This window comes from Spermophilus citellus (assembly GCF_964194105.1).
Source record: "Spermophilus citellus genome assembly, chromosome: 4".
NCBI lineage: Eukaryota > Metazoa > Chordata > Mammalia > Rodentia > Sciuridae > Spermophilus > Spermophilus citellus.
This window is the reverse complement of record NC_138185.1, coordinates 163,503,073-163,528,232: the sequence shown is the minus strand read 5'-3', so window position 1 is coordinate 163,528,232 and position 25,160 is coordinate 163,503,073. Positions and strand designations below refer to the sequence as shown.

General features: G+C 39.9%; 1 protein-coding gene across 1 annotated transcript in view; it reads right to left on the bottom strand.

Moving 5' to 3' along the window:
• RAD51B (RAD51 paralog B) overlaps positions 1-25,160 on the bottom strand; it is a 581,568-nt gene that overhangs the window by 34,711 nt on the left and 521,697 nt on the right. Inside the window, exon 9 of the mRNA XM_081288759.1 lies at positions 11,498-11,601. Within this exon, the coding sequence (XP_081144885.1) occupies positions 11,498-11,601 (104 nt within the window). The remainder of the gene's footprint in view (positions 1-11,497; positions 11,602-25,160) is intronic.

The window sequence follows — 25,160 nt, the reverse complement described above, 5'->3', positions numbered from 1 at the left end:
GTGGGGGGTGGGGTGCAGGGATGGGGGGTGGTATAAAAAGGCAAGACCCAGTACCAGAATGGGGCCACAAGTAGAAAATAGAGATCAAAGGAAGAACCTAACATTCCAACGCAGGTCAATATAGGACAGTATGTCTGGAAAAAACACTGTATAAATAGCTACAAATATGAGAGAACAGTTTGGCATAAGCACAGCTGTTGAAGGGTTAGGGGCCATGTTGACCCTGATAAACCTTTCTGTTTTAAGGAAGAACCAGTAAAAGAACATGGAACTATCAGAAGTTTTCCCATTTCACTAGACATTGACTGAGTCTTCACTAGGGCACTGGAGTAGTACGTTCAGAGAACAGAGAATTCAGAAAAGATTTAGAGGAAAACTCCAATATTTGTTGCTATATGGGAAAGTGAATTTGCAAGGAAAAAGTAAAGGCATAGATATTATTAATATGTCATTCTCTATCATTCACAAAGGAAGGGATATATCTCTGGGGTACACCATAATACTTCCTAGGCCCTGCTGCTTTTCACTGGAGGAGACCTGGACAGACAAGCACAGGTCTGCCACACTGTGGGCAAGACTCCATAGAGATTCTCTCTTCTATGACAGTAAATGGGAGAACACTGAAACCAAACCCATTACATGAAAAGACATTGACTAGAAAGGCCAGAGCTTGGAAGCTGAAGGAGGAAGGGCCAGGATGTGTAGCTGAATGGCAAGAGTCAGGGGACCAAGTTCTGTGGAGCCCATTCTTTCTTGAGAGGGTTCTGTTGCCATACAGAGCTACACAATTATAGTTATAACTAATGATTATTTAACAGAGATTGAAACAGTTCTCAGGACAACAGGGCATTCCACTCATTGAAGGAAGCATTCTACCTAATATTAGGAGCCTACCACCCCATAGTTTAAAAGAAGAAATTATCTCCAAGTCACATGCATAAATAACCTTATATTAAGATGGGACTTGTGTCAGATAAAAGTTAAGAACCCAGGGATGTTGAATAGGGAGTGTATGAATGTGACTGGGGTGGGGATGGGGGCAAAGGAGAAGGAAATTCTGCCTTTGCTACCTTAAAAGTCATGTGATTTAGAGCAAAAATTTAAAGCTCTATAAACTTCAATGTAGTCATCTATAAAGCATACCTATTAATACCTACCTCATAGAGTTGTTGTGAGGCTTGAACAAGAAAGTGCCCATAAAGGACTTGGCAGAGTAATTGGCACAAAGGAAACTCTCAATAAATGCTTGGTAGACAAAGAAAAGCAACCAGAGGGCCAGGGCTGTGGGGGCTTTGGGTAGATTGTTCCCAGTTCTTCTCAGATATAGCAGGCGCCTTGATTATAAGTTTCTAGTTTGTAAAGATGTGTTTCTTCCTGGAAGTTTGACACTCTGAGAAGAATTTGGTGAGTATGTGTGGATCATAATCCTAGCTCAATCTCTCATTGCCAACTTTGAAAGGAGGGTTGAGAAAATAAGCAGTGGAGTACAACCACTGCAGCTTGGCTCTCCAAAGGTGTTCTCAAAATCATAGTCCCTTAGGTAACAATAAAACAGGAGTCCAAGACTCAAAAGCACACATGGTCTTTGTCCAAGATGCCAGAACTCTAACATTCTGCCAAGCCAAGAAGGGAAACTTCCAGAAAAAGACCCTAAGTGGAAAAACCTCTGTTTCAATCATTTTAACTTGAAGGCAGTTGCCAGGAACCACTGGGGACAGGGAGCTGGGCAAAAGGGTAGGAGGAAGGTTAATGGGGAGAAGGAGTAAGTCAACTCTATGCGACAGGAGGAAGGTTAATGGGGAGAAGGAGTAAGTCAACTCTATGCGACGTGAAAACTTCAGATTATTTAGACCAGGAGAAATCAGGAAAGCCCAATGACTTCTATTGCATTTGACAATCAATCATGCATTGGACAATATAAAACATATCATAAAATGTCATGGTACATAATAGATCTTACACAAATTCAAATTGAACACTTTTATTTGATTCATTTTCTTTCACACTTCCATTCTTTGTCTGCATCCCCGTCCCCTGCCCCTAACTTCATAAGCTATTAAGATTCTAGAAGGGCCTGAAGCCCCACAACTCTACCCATTGCCCATCAATGACCTTGAGAAAGGACTAGAAATGCAAACCAGTATTGTACTGTGCTGTGCACCCCCCAGCCTCAGGAGAGAAGCAGAGACCACAGTCTTAGGCTGTGCACTGTCTTACCATCAGGATTCTTTCCCAGGAACAATAGCCAGAACATAGTGCTCTAAGCCAGACCTACCTTGGCCCCATGTGTGACAAGCTGTGCTTTTCAAATCACATACACAGACAGAGCAAAGAGCATTTCTGGATCACAGTCACATGACAGGAGTATTTCCAAGTCAAACAAAGCCAAGAACCAAAGAAAAAACAAGCAGCAGCTCATTGTCTCCTTCCTTTCATGTCCCTGTCCTGCAGTAGGGGATGCTATTTTCATATGTAACTTAGTAAGCTTTGCAGGTAAGCTAAATGACATTCTAGATCTAGTCATCTTTGGGGAGAAGGCAGAGAGAAAGATAGTAAGGACCATCCATCAAGCCAAAAGAATCATTAAGACTTCATTTCCTAGCACCTCATTTTATTTTTAAAAAGATTAAAAGAACAACAACAAAATCCCATTTCATCTTAGAGAACATGGTATATGGCAAAAAGAACTTGGGCTCTGAAGCTATACTAACTTAGATGCAAACCTTGATACTACTATTGACAACAAGATTTTTTTTCTTTCTTTCTTTCTTTCTTTTTTTTAATCTTTCAGCCTGGTTTCTCTATCTGTAAAAATAAAGATAAGGTGTCTGGGAAGGGTGTTGTAGGGATTAATGGAAATAATACCTGTGAAAGTCTCACCTGCCACCCTGTAAGCACTCAATAAAGGCTAATTCCATTCCATCCCCAGAAAATAAAGAGGGCTCTAAATTTGTATTGCCTGGAGTACTGGTATCAGGAAATATTCTTCACTACTAACCAATGGACACTGAGATAGTAGGAAATGGGTTGCACACAAGTGGCCTCCTGCCTCCTTTCCTCCATCTTGCTCTGCCTTTTCAAATAAAGATGCAGAGACTCAAAGATGTGATTACCACAAAGTTTCTCCAAAAGGCCAGAAAACTCTGGTTCTCCTGAATCATGGCATATCTTGAGCTTATTAAAATGGGCAATTGGAATCTCAGGGTTTAAGGGTGCTACTCCATGAACTCAAATGACATTTGTAGGAGACCAGCAGCCATGTTGTCTATAAGAAAAGTCACTTGATTGGGAAGTTTATGCTCATTGTGAATTCAACCTGGAAAAAGTTACTTAGTCACATTAATGGACTCAAGAATTTTAAGTTGACTTTTATCTTGAAATACATAGCAAGTGGGGTGAGATAGGACTTTTTTTAAAAAAAAATTCTGCAGATTTCTGCAAAATCTTTTTTTATGAGCTGCTGAAAGTCTTAAGGGATATAAAAATCACATCACCTGCAAACCCAGTAATTTGGTTGGGTTTGGGGACTTTTTTTGCCCAGAGTCTTCCTACTATTGCTCCTACTATCATCAGATAAAGTGAAAATAGCAACAGGTTAGGAACTGGGAGAACTGAATTCCAATTCCATTTTTTCTACTTACTAACTGTCTGATCCTGAGTAAATCATTCAACCCCATCTGTAAAATGAAGGAGTTAGAATAGATTACAGGACTAAGGACCAACCATCCACATGAGAATCACCCTAAGTGCTAAAAACTGCAGATTCTGGGCTTGTCCCCACTCTTACTGAATTCATCATTGGAGGCAGGACAGGGGATCTCTTTAGATAAGAGTCCCTGGGTTAGGAGATCACTAGGAGGTATCTCAAATGGGATACTGTTATTCTAAAAGTTCTTATAGTAGTGAAAGTGCTGATTTGTTTGGAAGTCGGTTCATAGTTTATGCAGTTATTGAACCATTCTTCACTTTTTACTTTCCCAATCAACAACTTGCCCCATTTTCTTTCCATTCATAGCTAACGAATCAAGGCTAAAATACAGCATCCTGTCCAACTGTCATTCCCAAATGAGCCAAATACTTTTCACTGTCCTTGACTCTCAGGTCACTGCCTTGTTCAAGAGATCTTGTAGTGTTTCCCACTGCAAACATTTTTATTTCTAGCCAGACAAATAGGGTCCTCCATTTTGTTCCAAAGCCCTGTGTCTCTTCTACTTCTTTCAACAGCTCAGATTTCTCTAAAAATCTCTCATGCAGGTATTTAGCCTAGTTTACTTAGCAAGTTAGAGCTGGGAGGATCATAGCATAAGGAGATTTGGAACCAACAGTATGTAAAAATAAAATTAATCAGAGCGGGAAGAGAATGACTAAGATGGTGAAATGAGTTGCTCATTTCAGGGGAAATCACTTTTCAAACACTTGTGAGTAGACCTGTCATTTGATCCCTGATGGTCAGAGATCATGATCCTTAAGGACAGAAATAAGGACATGTAATAAGTCTGCCATAAAAATAAACATATTCACTTTAAATACATTAATCCATATGTTCTTTATTCACAGATCCATCTGTCCTGCTTTTTGATGTTAAAGTGTCTATTTTTTTTCCCTTTTTGAAATGGAGGCAACCTTTTTTTTTTTTTTTTTTTTTTTTTTTTTTTGTGGTGCTGGGGATTGAACCCAGGGCCTTGTGCATGCAAGGCAAGCACTCTACCAACTAAGCTATATCCCCAGCCTGGTAACCTTTAATTTTATAACCTTTCAATAAAAATGTTTTGCTTTTATTTTTATTTAAACTTCTCTTGGTCCCCAAGGGATCAAACTCTCCTAATAAAGACTGACTCCTCTCTGGTGAAGGAACATTTTCTATCACAGCTGAAGCATCAGAAGAGAGACCCCCAGCTGAGGCAAGGGAGGAATTGTACCTATGTATTTTCAAATACACCTTTCTTAAGAAATAGCTCTCTTGGGCTAGGGATGTAGCTCAGTGGTAGGGCATTTGCCTTGTATTCACGAGGCCTTGAGTTCAATTCCCAGTACTGCAAAAACGTTTTTTAAAAAATGATCTGTTTGTTTACTGATTTTACTGAAGCCCATTCAGAGATGATGATTTCATGGGCACATGGACTTTTTTAAAAGGGAGCCCCATTGAATTCATTTGTAGGTGGTAGGAAAGATATAGATATTCTTGTCTCAAATGTAGAGATAGAAACAGGAGTGTTGTCCCTTCTCTGATGCAGCCCATCTTATGCTCTGCTGAGTTACCAACTCACTGCATTCATTTGTGGTTGCTACATGCTTGTCTGGTGGGATTTCCTCAGATTTCAATACATTTGCCTGGTGACCTGAGAAAAGAATCCTTTCAAAGTCACCTTTTTCCCGATCAGTTCAACACCTGTTAGAACACTTCTGATGGAAGAGAGTGGCAAAGGCTTTGATTCTGCACTTAAGCAGATCTGGAAAAAGAAGAAATATTTATACCCAAGGCAATTTACTTGGCTGGGATTCTATGTTCCCTTTGCTATTTCTGCAGATATTTCTTCTTAAAAAGGTTTTTCTTCTATCTCTGCAACACAGCCAAACTCACCTTTGGCTGAATCCAGGTGTGCGCTCTCTCTCTCTCTCTCTCTCTCTCTCTCTCTCTCTCACACACACACACACACACACATGAGTGTGCACATACACCCACACAGAAGTCTCCCTGACTAAAAACAGCAGATGAGCTGGAGGAGAAAACAAGAGCACATGTTGATTTGGAATCATTCTGCTCAGGGAAAGGGATTCATATCTGAGTTAGGGCAACTAAGCCTGATCCCTCTTTAGAGAAACCTGGGAGTAAGGAGACATACAGGGTGGCTTATATCAGGTAAAACATCATCTGTGGTGTCTCTCTTTGGGTGAACATGGGTATAAGCCTGGTATTCCACTCCAAATCTACGTTTCAGCTTACCTGGGAGAAAATTTTAATCATTTTTTCTTTGATTATTCTGTCATTCATTAAGCCTTCCCAACCACAGAAAGGGGAAGTTAAGACTTCTAGAAGATGGCAACAAAGATTTCTGCCCTTTCTGCCAAAGTCCACATGTCATCTATTTTTGAAAGTGGCTGCAAAACCCTCCCTCCTAGGCTTCAGTCTATGTTTAGGACCCTGGCTCATTTACACAAAGGAATTCCTGTGAAAAGGATTCTTGTGAAAAAACCTGGTTCCCATTCACTCATAGCCCCCAGTAGACTGGTTCTGCATAAACGTATTCTTATATTCAGTATTCATATGCTATTTCTATACAGATATCTGCTTGTAATTGTCAAGATTTTATGCTAAACTCTTTTATTGACAATTACTAATGCATTAGAGGGACGATTAGACTGTAAAACTCAATTCCTATGGGTAAGAGTGATTCTAAATCAGCAATGTGTCCTTCCTCAAGGGTGGGTTAACAGTCAGGCGTGTAAAAGACTACACACCTGTAATCCTTGTAACTCTGGAAGCTGAAGGATCACAAATTTAAGATCAGCCTGAGCAAGTTAGCAAGCCCCTATCTCAAAATAAAAAAATAAAAGAGAAGCTGGGGCTGTAGCACCGTGGCAGAGCGCTTGCCTAGCATGTGTGAGGCACTGGGTTCAATCCTTAGCACTGCATAAAGAACTAAACAAATAAAGGTATGCTGTCCATCTACAACTATAAAATAAAAAACATAAGAGGAGCTGGGAATATAGCTCAGTGGTAGAGTGCCCCAAAGTTCAATCCTCAATACCACCCCTCCAACACATAAAGAAAGAAAAGTAGACTGGGTTTACATATAGATACAAGGAATTTCTTTCTTTTTCTCTGTCAAATAAGCATATCAAATATATAAGTGTTAAGCATTATCCTTACTTCTGAGAGTACATGAATAAAAATTCAGTCATAGACCTGAAGGGGCTCATAATTCAGGGTTTAAATGTTTAAGAATAAAGACAAGTACCAGGTGCAACTTGAGGAAGAGGGGCTGATTAACACTGGGTGTCAGGAAAGTGATGGTGTTTGAGTCTTTGAAAATACCAAAAGGAAACCAAGAGGATCAAAGCACCAGAAAATAAAAACTGAATATTTCCAAGATGCAAAACAACCTGAGAGTTTAACAAAAGCCCATGGATACAAGTAAGGATAAGGAGATGGAGGAAGAATGTTGGTCCTATCAGTAATTTACTGGTGTATCTACTTCTTTCAACAGCTCAGATTTCCCCCAAGCGTTCTTTAGCTTCAGGGTGCCTTCTAAATAGAAGATGAAAATATTATTATAAAACCCACTTAAATAAACCTCCTATATGAAAAAGTCAACTCTTTCCAATTTGTTGAAATAGGAGAGTTATAATATTTATTTCATCAAGAGGGTGTGAGGCTTAGTCAGGATTAATTTATTTCATTATTCCTTCTAGGGTACTTCAAAATTTATATAATCCCTTATGTGGTTTGTAGGAACAGACTTCATGAGATTTTGATGAGAAATATTATGAATATTTCATCAGGGTTTTGCATCATTCTTTCAAATATAAGCTTTTCCCAGTTCCTCCCTCATCACAAGGTACCTAGCTCAAAGAGAGCTTCCCAAATGCAAGCCTTGGCTAATCCACTTTCCATGCTGCTGCCTCTTTCAACACTCCAGAACCTTCTTTAATAGTAGGGCCCTCTACCTCCTCTATGCTTAATTCTTGATACTCTTAGAGCATATACTGTTCACATGCTTATGTTTCCCCAAGTAGATTGTGAACAGCCAGAGGTTATCAATTACCTTTCTTTGTCCTTTGACTCTCTAGCATCTTATACAAGAACTAGCAGACAAGAAAGGATTAAATAAAGTTTTATCAAGTGAATGAGTGCTCGAACCCTTTGCTCTGGTTACAAGGTAAAACCCAGCCTGTGCCACCTGAGGATGTGTCACTTTCCTAATTTTCTTTTGGCTATTCATCTGCCAAGCATGTCCCCTTTCTGATGAACTACGGGCATCTATTATTTAAGGCAGGGGTTCTCAACCTTGGCTGCACATTGCAATCACTTAGGCTAGCCTTATAAATAAAATGAACATTGATGCATGGGCTCCTACCCCATCCCTGGCAGAAATTTAAATTTCATTGGTCAGGGTGGGGCCCAGGTATTAGTATTTTATAAATGCTTCTGTGATGAGTCTGAAATGCAGTGGGGTTTGAGATTCCCTTGGTTTAAGGTGATACTCAGGTCCCACCTTCTAGAAAGACTCACGGTGTCTTTGATAGTTTCACCTTCCTTAGGATTCAAAGTATGTACTTTTTTTAACCATTCATTAGATAAAAAATAAAATGCTGCCTTGTGACTATATTTCAGTATTCCTTAAGTTCTTTAACTCCTGTACTGTATTTGGTTGTTCATGAGTCTGTATATATGTATCATCTTTGTCCCTACGCTGGAAGCAACTTGAGGGCCAGAACTGTGTCTTCTCCTTCCTGGCATCCCCATGCCATGCACATCATGGATCCAGATATATTTTTGATGATTTAAAACAATTGCAACAACAACAACAAAACTAGTAGAGGCCACTTTAATGCTACTCTAAGGACATGTCTTTGATAAGAATAAAAATGTTGCAAAAAGGGTGAGGCAGGATTGAAGCAGAGTAGGAAAATGGTAAATGAAAGTCCAATGGGAAAAAAGGCTAAATTAATCCAAAAGAAAATGCTTCCCAGTTTCTCAAGAGGGTTTTTTCAAATACTGAAGCAGATAAACAAGAGAATTAACTTGGCTTGTGACCTGATAAGGAGACTTCTTTTTTAGTTATATAATTTTACACAGTTTCCAGGGTGTAAAGAAAAAAATCAGCCAGGGAGGACTCCTTCCCTTGGACTATTCAATTCAGCTCTTGGGTTAATCAGATTGAAGATTGTTGAGCTTGACCTGACCTCCTTCCAGGCCCTGTGATCCCAGACTAAGCCTCACATTGAAGAGCCCTGGTGTAGAGCTCAATGTCATAGAAACGGGATGAAACATAATCCTTATTCCATAACCTGATCTCTTGGTGTAGCAACTTCTGCTTGTGGACTAAAAAGACTCCAAGAAACAGAAAATTATATTTGATATCTTCTCCAAGTTGCTGGTGTCCCACAGGTATGACTGTTCTATAATGACCAGGCACACTTTTCAAGGAAGTAGAATCATAAGCAAATATTATTTGGTGTTATTACCTGAAAGCCTGGCTTTAAAGTATTATTTGTGCACATATCACTGAAAAGGCTTATCTTCACATGGCTTCAGTACTTGGTCATGAAGTAAGACCACAGGAAAGCCTCACAGAATCACTAAGCCTGCCTTCTGCTGAGGCAAGATAAGGTCATCAGGTAGAGACATGTTTTTTACATCAAATTTTATTCTAGTTATTGGGTCACAAATTGAACAACTCATTCCCCAAAGCATGCTTATTTCTATAGTGTAGTTAAATGTATGTTCTTTTGCTTGGTTTGTAATTTTTACACTGGTGATATTTAACATTAATTGTTAATTATTGTTTGAAAATATGATTCAAAGGCATTTAAGTCTGCCCCCGATTGATTAGTAATGATAGTACAAGTTGTCCTTCATAGATTAAGATAACATCACTGACCCGTCTAATAGGATATGAGTTGATGACTGTCACTGATCCAGCCACACTTTGCCCCTAGTTCTTCTTGTGACCAGTGAGTGGCCTGCATTTGACCTTATCAACCAAGAGCAAAGAGCCACCAAAATCCTCCCGTTACCAAAGAAATGCAAAATAATAGCATTTGTCCTCCCAGCCACTTCCTGTTGACACTGACAAAATGTAAAGGACTGGATTTTTTAGTTACTACAAGGAAATGACAAATGTGGCTCTAACTTCTTCATCTACTTGAAAATTCTAACTGGAATTAGTAAAACTAGGATCTAGGAGCCTCGAATTCATGATACTGTATATAAGAGACCAAATCACAAATTCAGGGTGTATTACAGAAAGAATGCCCAATAAAATCTAAAACAGATTTGGAGGAAAAAATAAACAAACAAACCCACAGGCATAAACTATAGGCTTTTAAGAAGTGGGTAAAAGATTCATGAAAATGAATGAATCAATACTGATTCACAAGGAATTTTGCTTCCTCTAATGCAATTTAGAAAGAAATACTTGACAGTCCTTAGTGATATCTCTGATAGCTGCAAACAAAGTTTACGTATCATGATTTACTACCTAGGGTACAAACCAAAGGTCATTAGGTTCTCCAGGAATATTTTTGGGTATGTTCCACCAGGAAGAGAAGTGATGGAGCCCAGGATACCAGAATCACTGGGGGAAAGGTATCATTGAGGTAATGAGCATGCCAGGGCCTGAGAACATAAGAATGCTTCCTGAACAGAAATAAGTCCATCTATCTTCTCAGAACAGGGCTGACCTAGTCACCAAGCTGGAATGTTATTTACACAATCCCAAGAAGACCTAGAATCCTCTGTTCTGTAACCAGGGCATTCATAAAGTTATGTCTGGAACAGGCAAAGACTCATGTCTGTTTTTCATAATTCCTGTCTCCTTGAAAAAGAGCCAATTTACCTAATGCAGGTAAAGGTAACAACACCCTACCTCCCATGTCCAGAAAGGACCACCGGTGTGATAGTTCATACTCTTTAATTAATAACCTGAATTTGCCATATACTTAGCAAGTTGGGCAAATCTGGCTTCTGAATTCTGCCCTATTCAAAATAACCTTTTTCTTTCTGCATACAGAAGAGATTGTGATTAAATCTGGTGACATAGCAGGATAAAGTCAAGGTAAAACATTAGAAAAAGAATTTCCTGATTATGAAAAACATCAGGCTATGGTATTCCTTTCTCTGGAGTATGAGAGAAGATAGAAAAAGTGGTAGACAGTATAGCTTTCTGGATGGAAGTGGGGGATTCTCACTTGGGGCCAGGATAGAAACTGTAAATAGGGAGCTCTGATTAAGTCATTATCCTTTCCAAGGTCTCTCTGGCACCATTCAGTACTTTACACTACAGGCTTATGCAGTAATGTAAAAGTACCAGGATCTGGGGAAAAGTTCATTCACTTAGCAGGATCTATTTGGGCTAAAGTTCTCTCTCTCTCTCTCTCTCTCTCTCTATATATATATATATATATCTATATATATATATATATATATATACACACACACACACACACATCTCACATATATGATAATCTCACTAAAAGCACAGTCAATATTTAATTTACAGACAAATTATCTAAAGGTGTGGTTCTTGGTTATTGCAAATATCTGGGGACATGCTAACTTCCTGTGATTTTTTCTTACATTGTTTTCCAGTATGTGACTGCTGCCCTCACTTCACTATAACTACCAGTGAGTAAGCAAGGTTTCTCAATGCACTCTTGCCAGTGTTGACCCAGGATGGACAAAGTAGCCATCACTTTCAGAAGATGCTCTGATTTCTCAGTACATCTAGTTTTCTAACCTTGACAATGAAGAGAACACTGACAAAGAACTCACCTGTCTTCTCTCTGAATCAAGGGACCGGAGAATCAGCCTGGTGTTCACACTGTGACTCCAAGTGTTTCCTAGGGCGGCAATTACACAGCTGGATTCAGAAAGGCCTGAAATGAGATGGCAAAACCATGCTTATGAATCCCCTTTCTTCAAATAGTATTTTACATAAAAAATGTCCAATTAGTACTTGTTGCTTAGACAGTACTCAGAGGCTTGGTTCATCACCACAGAAGTCAATAAATTAGAACAGGAGGACGGGGTTAAGAAGCTTAAGACTGAAAATAAAAACTAGCATGTGTTTCCTTCAGCCTCTGTGAAAGTGACCACCACTGGGCCAAACAATAGCAGTTATATGCCAATGAGGTTGCACTGCAAAGCAGCTTGGAGCCATTGCTAATTATCAATCAAGCTCCCCAACATTCATGGCAGAAAAGCATTAGGAGCCAGTATGAAATAGTTTAATTTAATAGAGTTAGAGTTTTTTAGCTTGATAAAAATCTTAACTTAATTTTTCTTATCAAATAGAAAAAAAAAAGGGCAGCATATACACATAGAATTCCTTTGCCCTCCTACCCACTGTACACATATACACACCCAGAAGGGGAATCTGGAAGATCTTGACATTTCACTTCTAGTCTATTTTAGACAGCCCTATTCCAAGAGAAACATGTTTTTAACTTCTAAGACTTTCCTTTTAGGGAGAGGATCTGAAGTAAACTTCATCTGAGTTCCACGTCTACTCCAACTTGCACTAAATGACTCTCTTCCATCTCTAGTTTCACTGATTACTCTTGACATGACAAGAAGAAAACCATTTCCACTCCTTTCCCATCTTCTTCCACAGGGGAAATTCTCCAAGTCCCACCACGAGAAGCCACCTCCACTAACATGTCTGGTGCATCCTGAGGTCTCCTCTGAACTCTCTTGCCCTCTTTGGCCCTTGGGCCGTGGCAGGAATCCTGGCCTGGGGCCATGGATGTTACACATTTCTCCTGCCTCATATCTTCCAGATAGCATTTCTTTTCAGCAAGGAGACTAAGGCAGAGAGACTGAAGTCCACTGAAATATCTAAAATAAAAGTAGGCCTTAGTGTCTCATTTTTATCCCCTGCTTGCATCATCTGATATGTACCCTCAGTATGGAATAGGAATTGGTCCTTTTTCCAAGCAAGATATCCTTCAGGGTTGTCTGTCAATTGCACATGGCCTTAATTGTCTGGGTCCAAATGCTACAGTGGATAAATGCCATTCAGTGGCTATTAGCTGGAGGCAACTTTGTTGGAAATGTCTAATTGAGAGTGCTAGGGACATTTAGAAAGTAGAGACTGTTGAAGCCATTAAATATCCTGGGCAGTCCCATGACAAAGAATTATCCAGCCCCAAATAGAACAATACTAGGTTGAGAACCCCTGGGTTAGATAATACCAGTCACATATATCTTTCCTAGTTCAAGCAGGTCCAGGTATAATTAAGATGGAAATCAATAACATTTCTCAACAAATGGAGATTTTACCTTGAAGGAGAATTTACTATAGGAAAGAATAAGGGGTAGCTTTGGATCACCATGGACACTATTCAAAACATGCACAAATTAATGTGAACACAAATAATGTTCACATTTGATCTGCCCCATTCCCCTATTTAAAATCCTCAGTAATGCTCTATGCCTGAGGATAAAATGTCTACTCCTGAACAATGCATTCTGGGCACTTCATCATTTGCCTCCCTCTCTAAGGTCTATCACTGAATGGTTCACTGTGACCTCCTGACTTCTTTGTCCCATCCTCCTTGACCTCTTGTCAGCAGCTGATAGAGCATCCACTCTACCAGCCTTCTCTGCTTCTCCTTTTACATGTTGATTACTTCTTTTCCTGCCCTGTCTTTTTCTCCCTCTCTTCTTAGCTGTGGTGGACCTCAGGAAGCTCGGGAGACCAGATTTTTTCCCCTAATACCAAATGCCTTCAGTGGTTAAGAAGGTAAAGGTAATATATGTACATTAGTAAAGAGCCCAGGTGTTGATCAATTAATATGTAAAGGTCTGTATTACCATGAACAGAGGTACTCCCTTCTATTCTTTTTGAAATATACAGTCTACCTTTCATTTTCCACTTCTTGATAAAGACAATTTTTTTCTGCTATAGGAAAATCAACACTTCAGGGGCAATAGCAACTATATTTGCATTTTAAAAAGTAGCTTTATATGTGTGAGATAATTCACACATCATAAAATTCACCCATGTGAAATGTACAGTTCATTGGCTTTTACTGTACTCAAAGTATCAATCACCACAATCAACTTCAGAACATTTCATCAGCTCCAAAAGAAATCCCACATCCTTTAACCACTATCCTGGGCACCCCATCCTTTGTCCCCAGCTCCAGGCAACCATTAATCTACTTTTTATCTCTATAGACATCAAGGGACTTTTAATCTTGGAATATCAGGGAGGTGAATGGGAATGGGGACTGTGGTGAGAATGCATCCAGGATCTCCAGGGGCAGCCTCTTTGTCATGTAGCAATGCAGTTCATAATTAACCACACCTTTTGATGTTTTTAAAAGAAGCCAGAAAACAATATTTTATGTAAAATTTCCTGATTTTTAAAATATTAGCTTAATCTTAAAATTTCTGAGTTTTTAAGAACACACAAACATACTTGTGAGCCAGATAGTCTTGTTCTCAACAAGCTAGCAATGTCTGCTCCATACAGCATAATCTCACTGTTGACAAGTCCTGCGTAGGTGATTTCTAAGAATCTGTTTCAACCTCTGACTTGTCCCGGCACCTGTTCTCCATTTTCAACCACAAGAACTGCAAGTTGGACATATGAATTTTAGACTATCATTTCAATATCTTCAAAGCAAGCTCATAACTTCCAATATAAATGTACTCTTCCTTTTCTGTTCTTTTCTTCAGTCTTCCAATTACCTGTTTGAAACTTCAGTTTAAGTTTTATGTTTCTTTTTCTCCTATGCTTTTTACGTCAATAATGCTCACATTTGATCTGTCCCATTCCCCTATTTAAAATCCTCAGTAATGCTCTATGCCTGAGGATAAAATGTCTACTTCTATACAACTTATTCTGGGCACTTCATCATTTGCCTCCCTCTCTCTGGCCTCATCTCTCTAAGGTCTATCACTGAATGGTTCACTGTGACCTCCTGTGAAGTCCTATTGATTTATCTGATTTATTTCACTTACATCCACCTCCTACCTTCCACCCCTCCTATTCCAATCTTGGACCCACATTAGTTTCTACCTAAGAATGACCAGGTTAGATTTCTACCTGGTGTTCTTGCTGCTGTCAGCTTCTCCATACTGAAGACCATCCTCTATTTTCCTCCCTGATGACCATGGATAATTCCCCCAATTGAAGATGTTTTCAAGCATGCATAAGCACACTACTGTGCCACTTAAAACCAATATGCTCAAAAACTTTCAATGGCTCCCAAATGACTTCAAAGAATTTTAAGTTCCTAAGATGGACATTCAAGGGCCTTCACCCTGTGCTCAACCTGCCTTTTGTGCTTCTTTTCACTCCACTTCACATAGCCTTTGCTCCAATTTAATCACCCCAATTCCCCTCTTTGTCTGGAATGCTCCTACATCCACATGTCCAAGACCTACCCTGCCTGCAATGCCACAGTCCACGTGCTGACTTCTCTTATTGTTAGAGAAATAATGTCTTCCTCCTCTAAGCTTCCATAATACTTTACTTCACTCTTTGAATTGGGCACATTCTATCATGATATAATATTTGTGTGCTTTTCTTATCACCCTTAGTATATATTTTAAAAGGGTTAGATGTATTTCTAATTTATACCAGCATGCCTGACTGAATGCAAAACGTGAGACCCAGAGGATGCTTAAAGAGTGATTAAATCACTAATAGATTATTTCACTAAACTTTGAGCCATCTTACATACTTATTATAGCAGTGCATTAAATTATTAATCCTATCTTGCTTAAGTTATCAGATTTACCTTTTACAAGAAGCAAGTTGCTTACAATGTCTGCTAAGGGATAGGATAATGAGAGGCTAAGCTTTAAAGTTTGCCAAGAAAAAGCTACATGTGAATAATTAGGAGTTGCTAATTGGTTAGACACAGGATGTTTTCAGTGGTCAGAGCTGCATTTGGGCGAGTAGCAAGTATTTAAAGAATTCCATGACACTAAACCAATTAAAGCAGCATAAAAAGTACAATATACTTGCCTCCTCAACAGGTTAACTCAGGTCCCAACTACGGGCCATGAGTGCAAATGACCATAGAAGCATTTCCAATGGAAACTGAGTAAGATTGAGATGTATCTCCAGGAGTCCTTACAAATATCATGCCACTGTAAGAGTAACAGCAGCAAGGCCTTGAAAGTTAATGATGCTAAACACAATGTTTTTAAAAGTACTATACACTGGGCACTGTGAAAGCCTTTTTATCAGGGGCTTACATACTGTTTGAGTTTCATATCTTACATCCTTTTTGATCTTCATAGCAACCCTGTGAGATAGATAATGTTATTCCTATTGACAGGCTGAGGCTTTAAGAATTAAGTCACTCCTTCAAGGTCACATGGCTGGTTAAATCTTAACCACTACTCCTAATTGCCTTATCCAGGCTCATTATGTCTTTTAGGTCAAATATCCTGTTATTGTGCTAAGTCAATGGGGGCCTTAGGGAGGGCTTGGAGAGCTCAAAGGCCCATCTCTTTGGATGACACTGGCAGAGGTATGTTGTGAGCATCTTATCACTCATCTGAACTCTGAATGTCACTAGGGCTTCACACTCAGCTTCCTCTGTTCTGATGTACTTTGATAACCTAGGGCAAGAGGTTTCCAGAAAGATAGCACATGTCCTGGCTCTGCAAGTTATTTAACCTTGCTCAATTGGCCCTGTAGCTGGATTCACGCAAATCAGGTGGCCTGGAACTGACCCTCCTTCGTCAGAGGCTTAAAATCTGATCAGGACTGGGAAGATACTTCACTTACAAGGGCCTTTAATGTAGGAAAACAATTGGAAGTGATTATGGAGGTGGGGTCACTTGAGATAGGGAGATGGAGAAGCTGTCAGTTATTATAAATGTGTACCCTTATTTTCAACCAGAAAGCTTAGTGGTCTCTTATGTCTGTTGACTTTCTAGCATTCCTATTGAGAAGGCTGGTATAAATGACTGTTAATGTTATTTATGAGAAATTTAAGATAGGAGGAATCTGCTTACTGGCTTTTCAGAAAAGGTGATTTCCTGCCCAGTTGACCTAATTGGTCAGGAAACATCATAAGATGAGCACAGAGAAGATTCACTTAAGAGGAAATTCTAAAAACTGGGGTATTTTCTCTCTCCTTTTTGATGATTGTGATATTTAGACCTACCAAGGCAGTATGACTTAATTGTCTGGAATTTGGTTGATTTTAATACAAATTTTAAAAAATAAAGTAAATGAACTAGGCATTGAAAACATCTTATTGGGGGAATTATTCATGGTCACAGAATTGAACCTGCAGAAGCATTTGGGTAAGCTGCATAGAGCAAACCTAATTTATTTACTCTGAAGTCAAGGCTGTCTAAAAAAGACTGTGGGAACATTCATCCCCACTCTCTCAGAGACTCCTTTAGGTAAGTCAAAGCATGTTCTCTTTCTATGGTGCTTATCCATCTGTAAAATGTGAATAATAATTGTTGCCTCCAGGCAACCAAAGGTTCTTGGTGACCCTGAGATGGAGATACTTGATATGGTAAATGACAGGAGCAATGATGACCAAACATGGAAGATGAAAGTCAAGAAGAAAAGAAGTTTAATCACCCTATTCTCTATTTTTTATCCTGCTAATCATTAGGAAAGATAGTAAAGCTTAGTAGTGAAGCAGTTAAAACATGGATTCGCTTTCTAGAATCTTTCATGACTACTATCTTTTGGATTCCATTTCCTACTCTTTTGGAGTAGGAGTTGGTTATGAAGACAAATTTCTCACAAGGCAAGGAGCTGTCTCTTTGCTCTCTACACACAGAGTATAGCCCTGGTGCAATGATACTGGAGGAGGATAATTAGGTTGTTATGTAGCTTTAACTTTCAAAAAGGGAATGGGCCTCTGGTACCAACCCGTGTCAGTATTCAAAAGGGGCCTGTTGGAGAGCCTGTAATGAGAAAACTCCTTTTCTGAAAACATTTCAATTTATGACTCCTCTCCTAAGCATTTCTGGGAGGTCAGACTGAATCTCTGGTGCATAACAGAAAAGTGTTTGCCCTGTAGCAGAAGGGTCAACTTTAAAAGGAGAGACTTTTCCAAGTTTAAAAAAAAAAAAAAAACAGTGAAGAAAAACAAAGTAGTGACTCCCAGAATAGGAACAGAGGGGAAGGAAAAGTTCACGGCCTTAGAGGAATGAATATTCTGGATATTTGGTCCCTCCTTTCCCTTTAGATGAAAGGCAACTTATTGAAACTAGAAGAGAAATTTTTTATAAAAAGGGGGGTAGGGGATGATCACACTTAAAAATGTTTTCAGGACTAAATAAATCCAGGGAAGGGGTGGTATGTTACCACTGGAACTGACATTCTCTTTCTTATCTCTGTCCTCACATTCTGAAGCATGTTCTATGTAATGCATGAGAGCTGCTGGCTAGCAGGCAGGGCCCTGAAGTTCTATTTTTGACTCAGCTGTGGACTTTTAATGAGGCCAGGTGGGAGAAGGAGAGTGGGATATGAAGAACATCAGAGTAGGCCTCAGTAATGACCAATTATGTTACCTCTCTCAGCCTCAGTTTCCTCATCCATGACAAGAAAGAGTTGTTCAAAATGACCTCGAAAGTTCCTGCCTGGATTACAAATTTTGTCTATGGTACTCTAATGACAAAAAAATTAGTTCCTCATTCAGAACCTCCCTTTCCCCAGGAAGTCTGAGAATGCAGTACTCCACATGTTGTCTTTGAATTGCTATGCCCTACCCAGCCAGTACCCATTTATGGATATATACGGTGCCCTTTTTTCTGACAGCAGATTTCTCTCCAGACTAGGGATTTTCTTTGTCTATTCTAACTACTAAAACCTTATGAAGGATAAATATGAACTGGCTAGTGGCCAAGTCCCACCGACACAACTTCACAATAACAAAGCTTAAGGATGGGAGTCTGAGTGCTAGAGTCCGGATCAGGAGGGGATTATCATCCATTAAATTCAGTTTCTCCTGTTTAAAACCTGGCCCAGGGCAGTTGCTGAGCTTCAGCCTCAGTTTTTCATTGGGGCATTCATTTGAACTGGGGAAGTGACAAAGAATCTTGGTTACTCCTAATAGAAAGATGACCTAGAAACATTTAGATCTGTTTTTCCCAAAATTTCCAAGTAGTCTAAGCTACCCCTGTGGGTCTTGTTCTATTCAATGCAAAAAGACAGAATTTCAGCAACTACAGTGGAAGAGGACAAATGGATTATAAAAGAAGGAAGGAGACTGCCTAGGCTAGGCTATTTCTAGAATAAGGATTCAAGGTGACCTACAAGCTCAGTGAGGCCACAGGGCAAAGGTATCAAATAAAAGAGATTGGGACAGGCTCAGACATATATTCTCCAGCAAAATTAATTTCCTTGGGGATCTGTAGTTCACTAACTGAACCTGTGAACCAGCTGTACTTAGTGTGCACTCTACTTCCTTGGGTCTCTAAAACTGACAATGGTCTGTAGGTCAAGTTCCAACGGAAGTGATATTTTTGACCTAGCTCTATAAATAGAGCACTGGAAAAAACCCATCAGCTGCAATGGCCCAGGGACCACACGCTATCTATCAAATAAGTAACCACAGTATCTGTGCTACCATTTTAGTTGAGAAAGAAGTATCTTTTGTTATTTATAATACTTTGAGCTTTGAGATTCTCAAAATACTTTAAAGCTATTATTCTTCTTTCAGATTTACAAATAAGGGATCTGAGGCATAAAACCATGTAACAACTGCCTCATCAAAAAACATATGCCCATGAGGGAGGCATTTAGCTGGCTAATAAAGAAGGTTGCTTCACTTTGGTAAAGCAAAAAAATTCATTTCCAATGTCTTGGCTGGAAGTGAAAGGGACAAATGCAGTTCAGCTTTTCCCTGCACTACACACCCAGGCTGACTGAAGTCTCAATAAAACTCATTGCTAGGGAAAGAAAGAAAGTGAAACAAAAACAGAAAGGCAGGGCAGTCAGCACCTCTGGAATGCAAGACTTAGGTATGGATTAATCCTCTTCGGCAGAAGGTACAGCAGAAGCAGGGGTAAACTAATCTCTAGGATAAAGGTTGGTACATGCCAGCACAAGTTACTCAAATGATGATACTGGCTTTTGCGTGGGGAGAAAGTATTTTGTTTCCATAGTCTTGAGTGTCATCTAATTAGGACACTTTTGAAAATGAAATGGAGACATTTTAATGATTATATTGGGATAGCAGGTAAATTGGGACTGTTCTGGGCAAATCAAGATATACGGTAACATTCCAGGGACACCATGTACAAAACAGCCCAGAATCTGGGTGAGGATGTTCACTCTATTAGAAAAAGCTCAGTGTGGAAACCATCCCATATGCCAACCAAACAGTTCTGAAGGGGATACTACATAGGGCTGCTCTGTTGTGTTTGTAGTGACAATCATCAAGGTCCTCAAAGATAGCTGGGGAACACTAGCAAACTAGAGAAGAACAGAACTAGTGTCCAAATAGAAAGACACCATCTCCTCTCACCTGCTCAGCTCCCGATATCCTCCAGGAGGTCATGTCCCTGAACCTCTTCTCCAATAGTTCAATTATCCGCTTGCTATCATCTATTTAAGGGGGGAAATCCTGAATGATAATCTGGACCCTAGGCTCCCAACCCTTTGAAACAAAGTTTTTAATTAAAAGTGAATTCCTTATTCAAGAAAACACATGCCACCCTTAGGTAAATACTAGCAAAATAATGCAAAGAAAACAGAAACTGAACAATTTTTTTAAATATGAGGGATTTTCTTTTTGAATTCTTGTTTCATTAAAGATAAATTCACAGCCAAATATGGGGTTCATGCCTGTAGACACAGCTACTTGGGAGGCTTAGGCAAAAGGATTACAAGTTCGAGGCTAGCAACATCAACTAAGTGAGACCCTATCTCCAAATAAAACAAAATAAAAAGGGCTGGGGATGTAGCTCACTAATAGAGTGCCTGTCTGGTATTATGTAAGGCCCTGGGTTTGATCCCCGTCACTGGGGGTGGGGTGTGTGTTCGGGGAGAGGCTGTGTGGGATAAGACAGAAGGATGAGAAAGATGCTACTTGAAAAATTTTTTTTCCATAATGTGTTCTATCTACTGGCTCTGAATTCTTCAAATTGCACATATCAGCTGTCTTGGTATGACCTTGGCTTTTCTGCTCCCATAGCGGAATCTCAGGCAGCAGGAGGACACCAGAGCTGAATTCTAATAAGTCTTGCATATTATATATACATGGTTATCATCTCATTTTTGACCATCTGATATTTATTTCAGGTGACATTGGCTGACACAGAAGGAACACAGATGTTTGTTCTCATCTTATATTGGTTATAGCTCTAATGGCTGGGGACCGGGGGCTGGGGGAATCACACCCAGATGTGTGCCTTTAGTCAGCTACCTTTGAAGAGAGAGGGGAAGGGTTAAAAAAATGGCATATCCTTTATCAGTTACTCTTCTTGATAACTATATCACTTAACTGAAATGATATCACATAACTGACTTAAAACTATAATGAAGTAATATTTGAAAGCTTTATATATCCAGGGACCTGGATTAGACAATGAGAAAGTCAGGTGACAATGCACTTGACTGAAAAGCCAGAGGACACATGTGATTTGCCTTTGGGATTTCAGTTCAGAAGGAAAATTCAGGACTGAGAGCTGGTTCTTTGCTGGTGCCTTAGCTGATATGACTTGGTCCTGGATGAAGACTGCTCTGCTTCAGGCTCACACTAGATCATTGGCTCTATGTAAGCAGTAAGGACACAAGAGAATATTGTTATTTATCAGGACATATATTTTAAAAAAGAAAAATGTTTTCATGAATATTTCCATGAAAACATCAGTTGTCACAAGCCATCCATGGGATGTGTGTGGACTATTGTGCGCAGTAGCCTCGTGAGGGGATAAGTCTGGCACTGGTAACTTACCTGGGGCACCCCCCACAGGGATTGACCGCCTGATGCAGGTGAACTTCCCCCTCAAGTTCTGCTAAAGATCCCACACAGCACCTGAGATGGGTGACCTGCCAAGATGTCAGTCAACCTGCTGACTGCAACACATCAAGAATTAAGACTCTGCCCTTGAAACCTTATCCCCTGCCTTTGATGTACCCCCTTAAGTAAACCACCAGAGCCATCTTTTCTTTGTCTAGTTCCAGACAAACTAGATAGATCTAGTTCCATGTGGACTAGATCTATCAGGGGCTTCGCCTATTGTAAATATATTTCTGAGTATTTGTGTTTTGTTATTTACTAATTATTTGAGTTTTTAAGTTTTAGGGTGGCTTAGATTCCCCTGGGCAGGAAGAAGAACCCCCAAATGAGATGTTGGCTGTCAATCCCTGATAATCAGTGGCTTAAAAAATTAATGCAAAACAACATTTCAACTTAATGCAATGTCTAATCTTGGACCAAAAAAAAAAATGTCATAAGAGGGGTGAAGTGGCGACTTGGAAGGCTAAAGTAGGAGGATTACAAGTTCAAGGCTAGCTGGCGTTAGTAACTTAGTGAGACAATGTCTCAAAATTAAAAAATAAAAAGGGCTAGGAGTGTAGCACAGTGATAAAGTGCCCCTGGGTTGGGTCTCCCATACAAAACAAAAACAAAAACAAAGAAACACCCAAAGAAACAAACAAACAAAAGCCATAAGGACATTATTGGGACACTTGGCAAAGTTTGAACAATGCTGGTATATTAGATAATAGTAGTGTATCAATGCTAATTTCCCTAGTGAGGTAATTACATTGTGGTTATGTAAAATAAATTGTTTTTCTTGGGAGATAAATGCTGAAATATTTGGAGATGAAGGATCATGATATCTATAGCATTCTCAAAATGGGCATGCAGATATTATAAAAATAAATTGATAACAAAATGCAAGAGAGATAAAACAAATATGACAAAGTATTAACAACCTAGGTAAAGGGTATATGGGGAGTTCACTGTACTTTTCTTTGAACTTTTCTGTAGGTTTGAACTCTTTTCTCTGGATCTTACCCCTCAAAAAATTATTGTGAAAATATAGATTAGCTTACCCTAAGAGACGATCACTGATATAAAATCAGTACATTGGATTGGATTTCTGGAGAAATTATTAGAGCATTGTTTCAGATGTGTGTTCTGTGCATCAGAATCACCTTGTTCACTTTACAACAATGCTGAATTCTGGGCCCCAGCTCAAACTTAATGAATCAGCATCTCCCAAGGTGCTGCTCAGGAGTCTGCATATTTGAAAAGCTCTCAGAGATGATGTTCATCATGTGTGAGGCAATATGCTGTTTCGCTTGCACTTGTAGCGTCCTGGGTCCCCATGGAGAGTGCACATACCCTTGAGGATACATTTGCATTAGAAATCTGCCACCTTGTATCTTGTGAAATGGCTCTGTCCTTTTTATTTTGAAGGCATCATTCTGGAGAATGTCCTTTGGCGCAGTTTTTAAGACTCCTGTTTGCTGATACAGAGGGGAGAGGTAAATGTTCTTTAGAATGGCCATAATTAATCTGACTGGAGCTGTTGTCAGAGATGTCACCCAAAACATTAATTCAGAAAGTCTTGGTGAGGAGGGGTAACCGACAGTCTGTGGCTTAAAACAGGCCAGGGCTAGTGCCTGGTCACTCAGAGACCCTCATTAAAGTCCCTTCTCCGTCATGCTCCCTGAACTGTGGTTCTTCAAGACATCATCTTTCAGAGTTCCAGCTCCTCTGTCTCCTCTGTGAGACAGGAACAGAGTGCCTCTAAGGGAGTCAGGAGAATCAAGGGGACAGGAGACAGCCGCCCTGAGGTGCTTTGAAAACTCAGAGGACATTAGTGCAGCTGATGAAGTCAACTAAAGTGTTTCTTTCCTTTGATCTCAAGATGTGGGCACAATCATTACCTCCACTTCATACAGAAGTGACTTGATCACTGAAACCTACTTCACTGAAGGCAGAGCTGGGGCCTGAGCCCAGGCCTTCCAGGACTTTCCATGGTCCCTGTGCTTCCATTCTGACATGAGAGAGCACATCTTTGTGGAGAATGCTTTTAATTATCACCTTGCCCAGAGCGTGATGATTTATTGTTATGCCTTTCTCCCACCCAGCTCCGCTGCCCCTTGCCCCTTGGGGAAGCAGAGGATCCTGATAGGAATCAGGATATGTTCTGAGCAGGAGGGAATGGAATGCTGGCGTCACACGTGCTTACTGACCCGGAAGGCTCTCAGAAGGGGGTGAGGGAAAGAAGTTTGGTGCAGGGGATCCCAGTTTCTCAAACTCCTGAGTTTTAGATGAGAACCCAAAGGAACTTCATTTTCCCACATTGGTGAATTCGCCTTGTCTGCTTGAATTCCCTCAGTGCTGCTTGTATTTCCTCCACATCTGAACTGGGCCTCCTGAGTCAAGGCTAGGAGAAGCTGGGACACTTCTCCTTTTGGGAGGTATGTGCCCCCATATGTACGCATAATGTGAGAGGCAGGGATGTACCTATGGCCACCCAGCCAACACAAGGCTCACAACAAATGGGGGTCATTGGAGGGGGAAAAATTCCATTTTTGATAGACAATCACACTGGCCTCTAGAACAGAAGTTGCAAGATTCCAGCAACATGCAGACTGTTAGTGTGTGTGTTGTGGCGGGTGGAGGGGGTCTTGGGCAACAGAGATGACCATCCTCTAAATTCCTAAATTGGGTGCCCCAATCCTCAGGGGCCCAGTCAAGTGTTTTCAAGCTGCCTCATAGAGGGAAAGGAAAACAATGAGAAATATGCTGATACCAGTGGGATTATTTTAACTGGGGGAACTGGTTTTAGTGAGCAGCAGGCAGTCAGGACACATCTGCAAAATATGAATTCTTAAGCAAAGCAATTTCCTTCTTCCTTGACAGCTACTATTTATCCAGAAACAGGAAAGAAATATCCAGAAATGGGTTTGCTGAAAATGGCCAGTATCAGCAGAGTAATCAAGACCTCCAATCTCGTGTTATGAATCCCACACCTCAGATGTCAGTTGATGTAACAAGTAATGGTCAAGACTTATGCGGTAACACTTTGAGATAATTAGTGTGTTTCAGGTGCTAGGTTAAATGGCTCACTTTTAGGAGGTACCATTATCAGACCAATTTTGCTTGGGAAATGGCAGAACCAGGATTAGAACACCACAGTCTGGTTCATTATTTCTCCTTTCAATGATTCTTTCAGTCATTTAGAAAGTATTACAAGAGTGATCATTTGTCATCCCCTGTGGGAAGGAACCTCAACTCATCATTTCTTAGACACTCCACTTGTCTTCTTTTCCTTATTAAATTTTAGTATGCAATTTATTTTTCAGAGTCATCTGTGCCAATCTAGAAAAGCATATTTTAATAATGTTCTCTTCCTAATGTTAGGAAACTCTTAGTCATATGATAGGCTTCTAGCAATTGATACAGAAGAAAAATAAATCTCCAGGTTTTCTCCAACTGAAAATATGTAAAATAACCCCAGTTGGCAAAGCCAT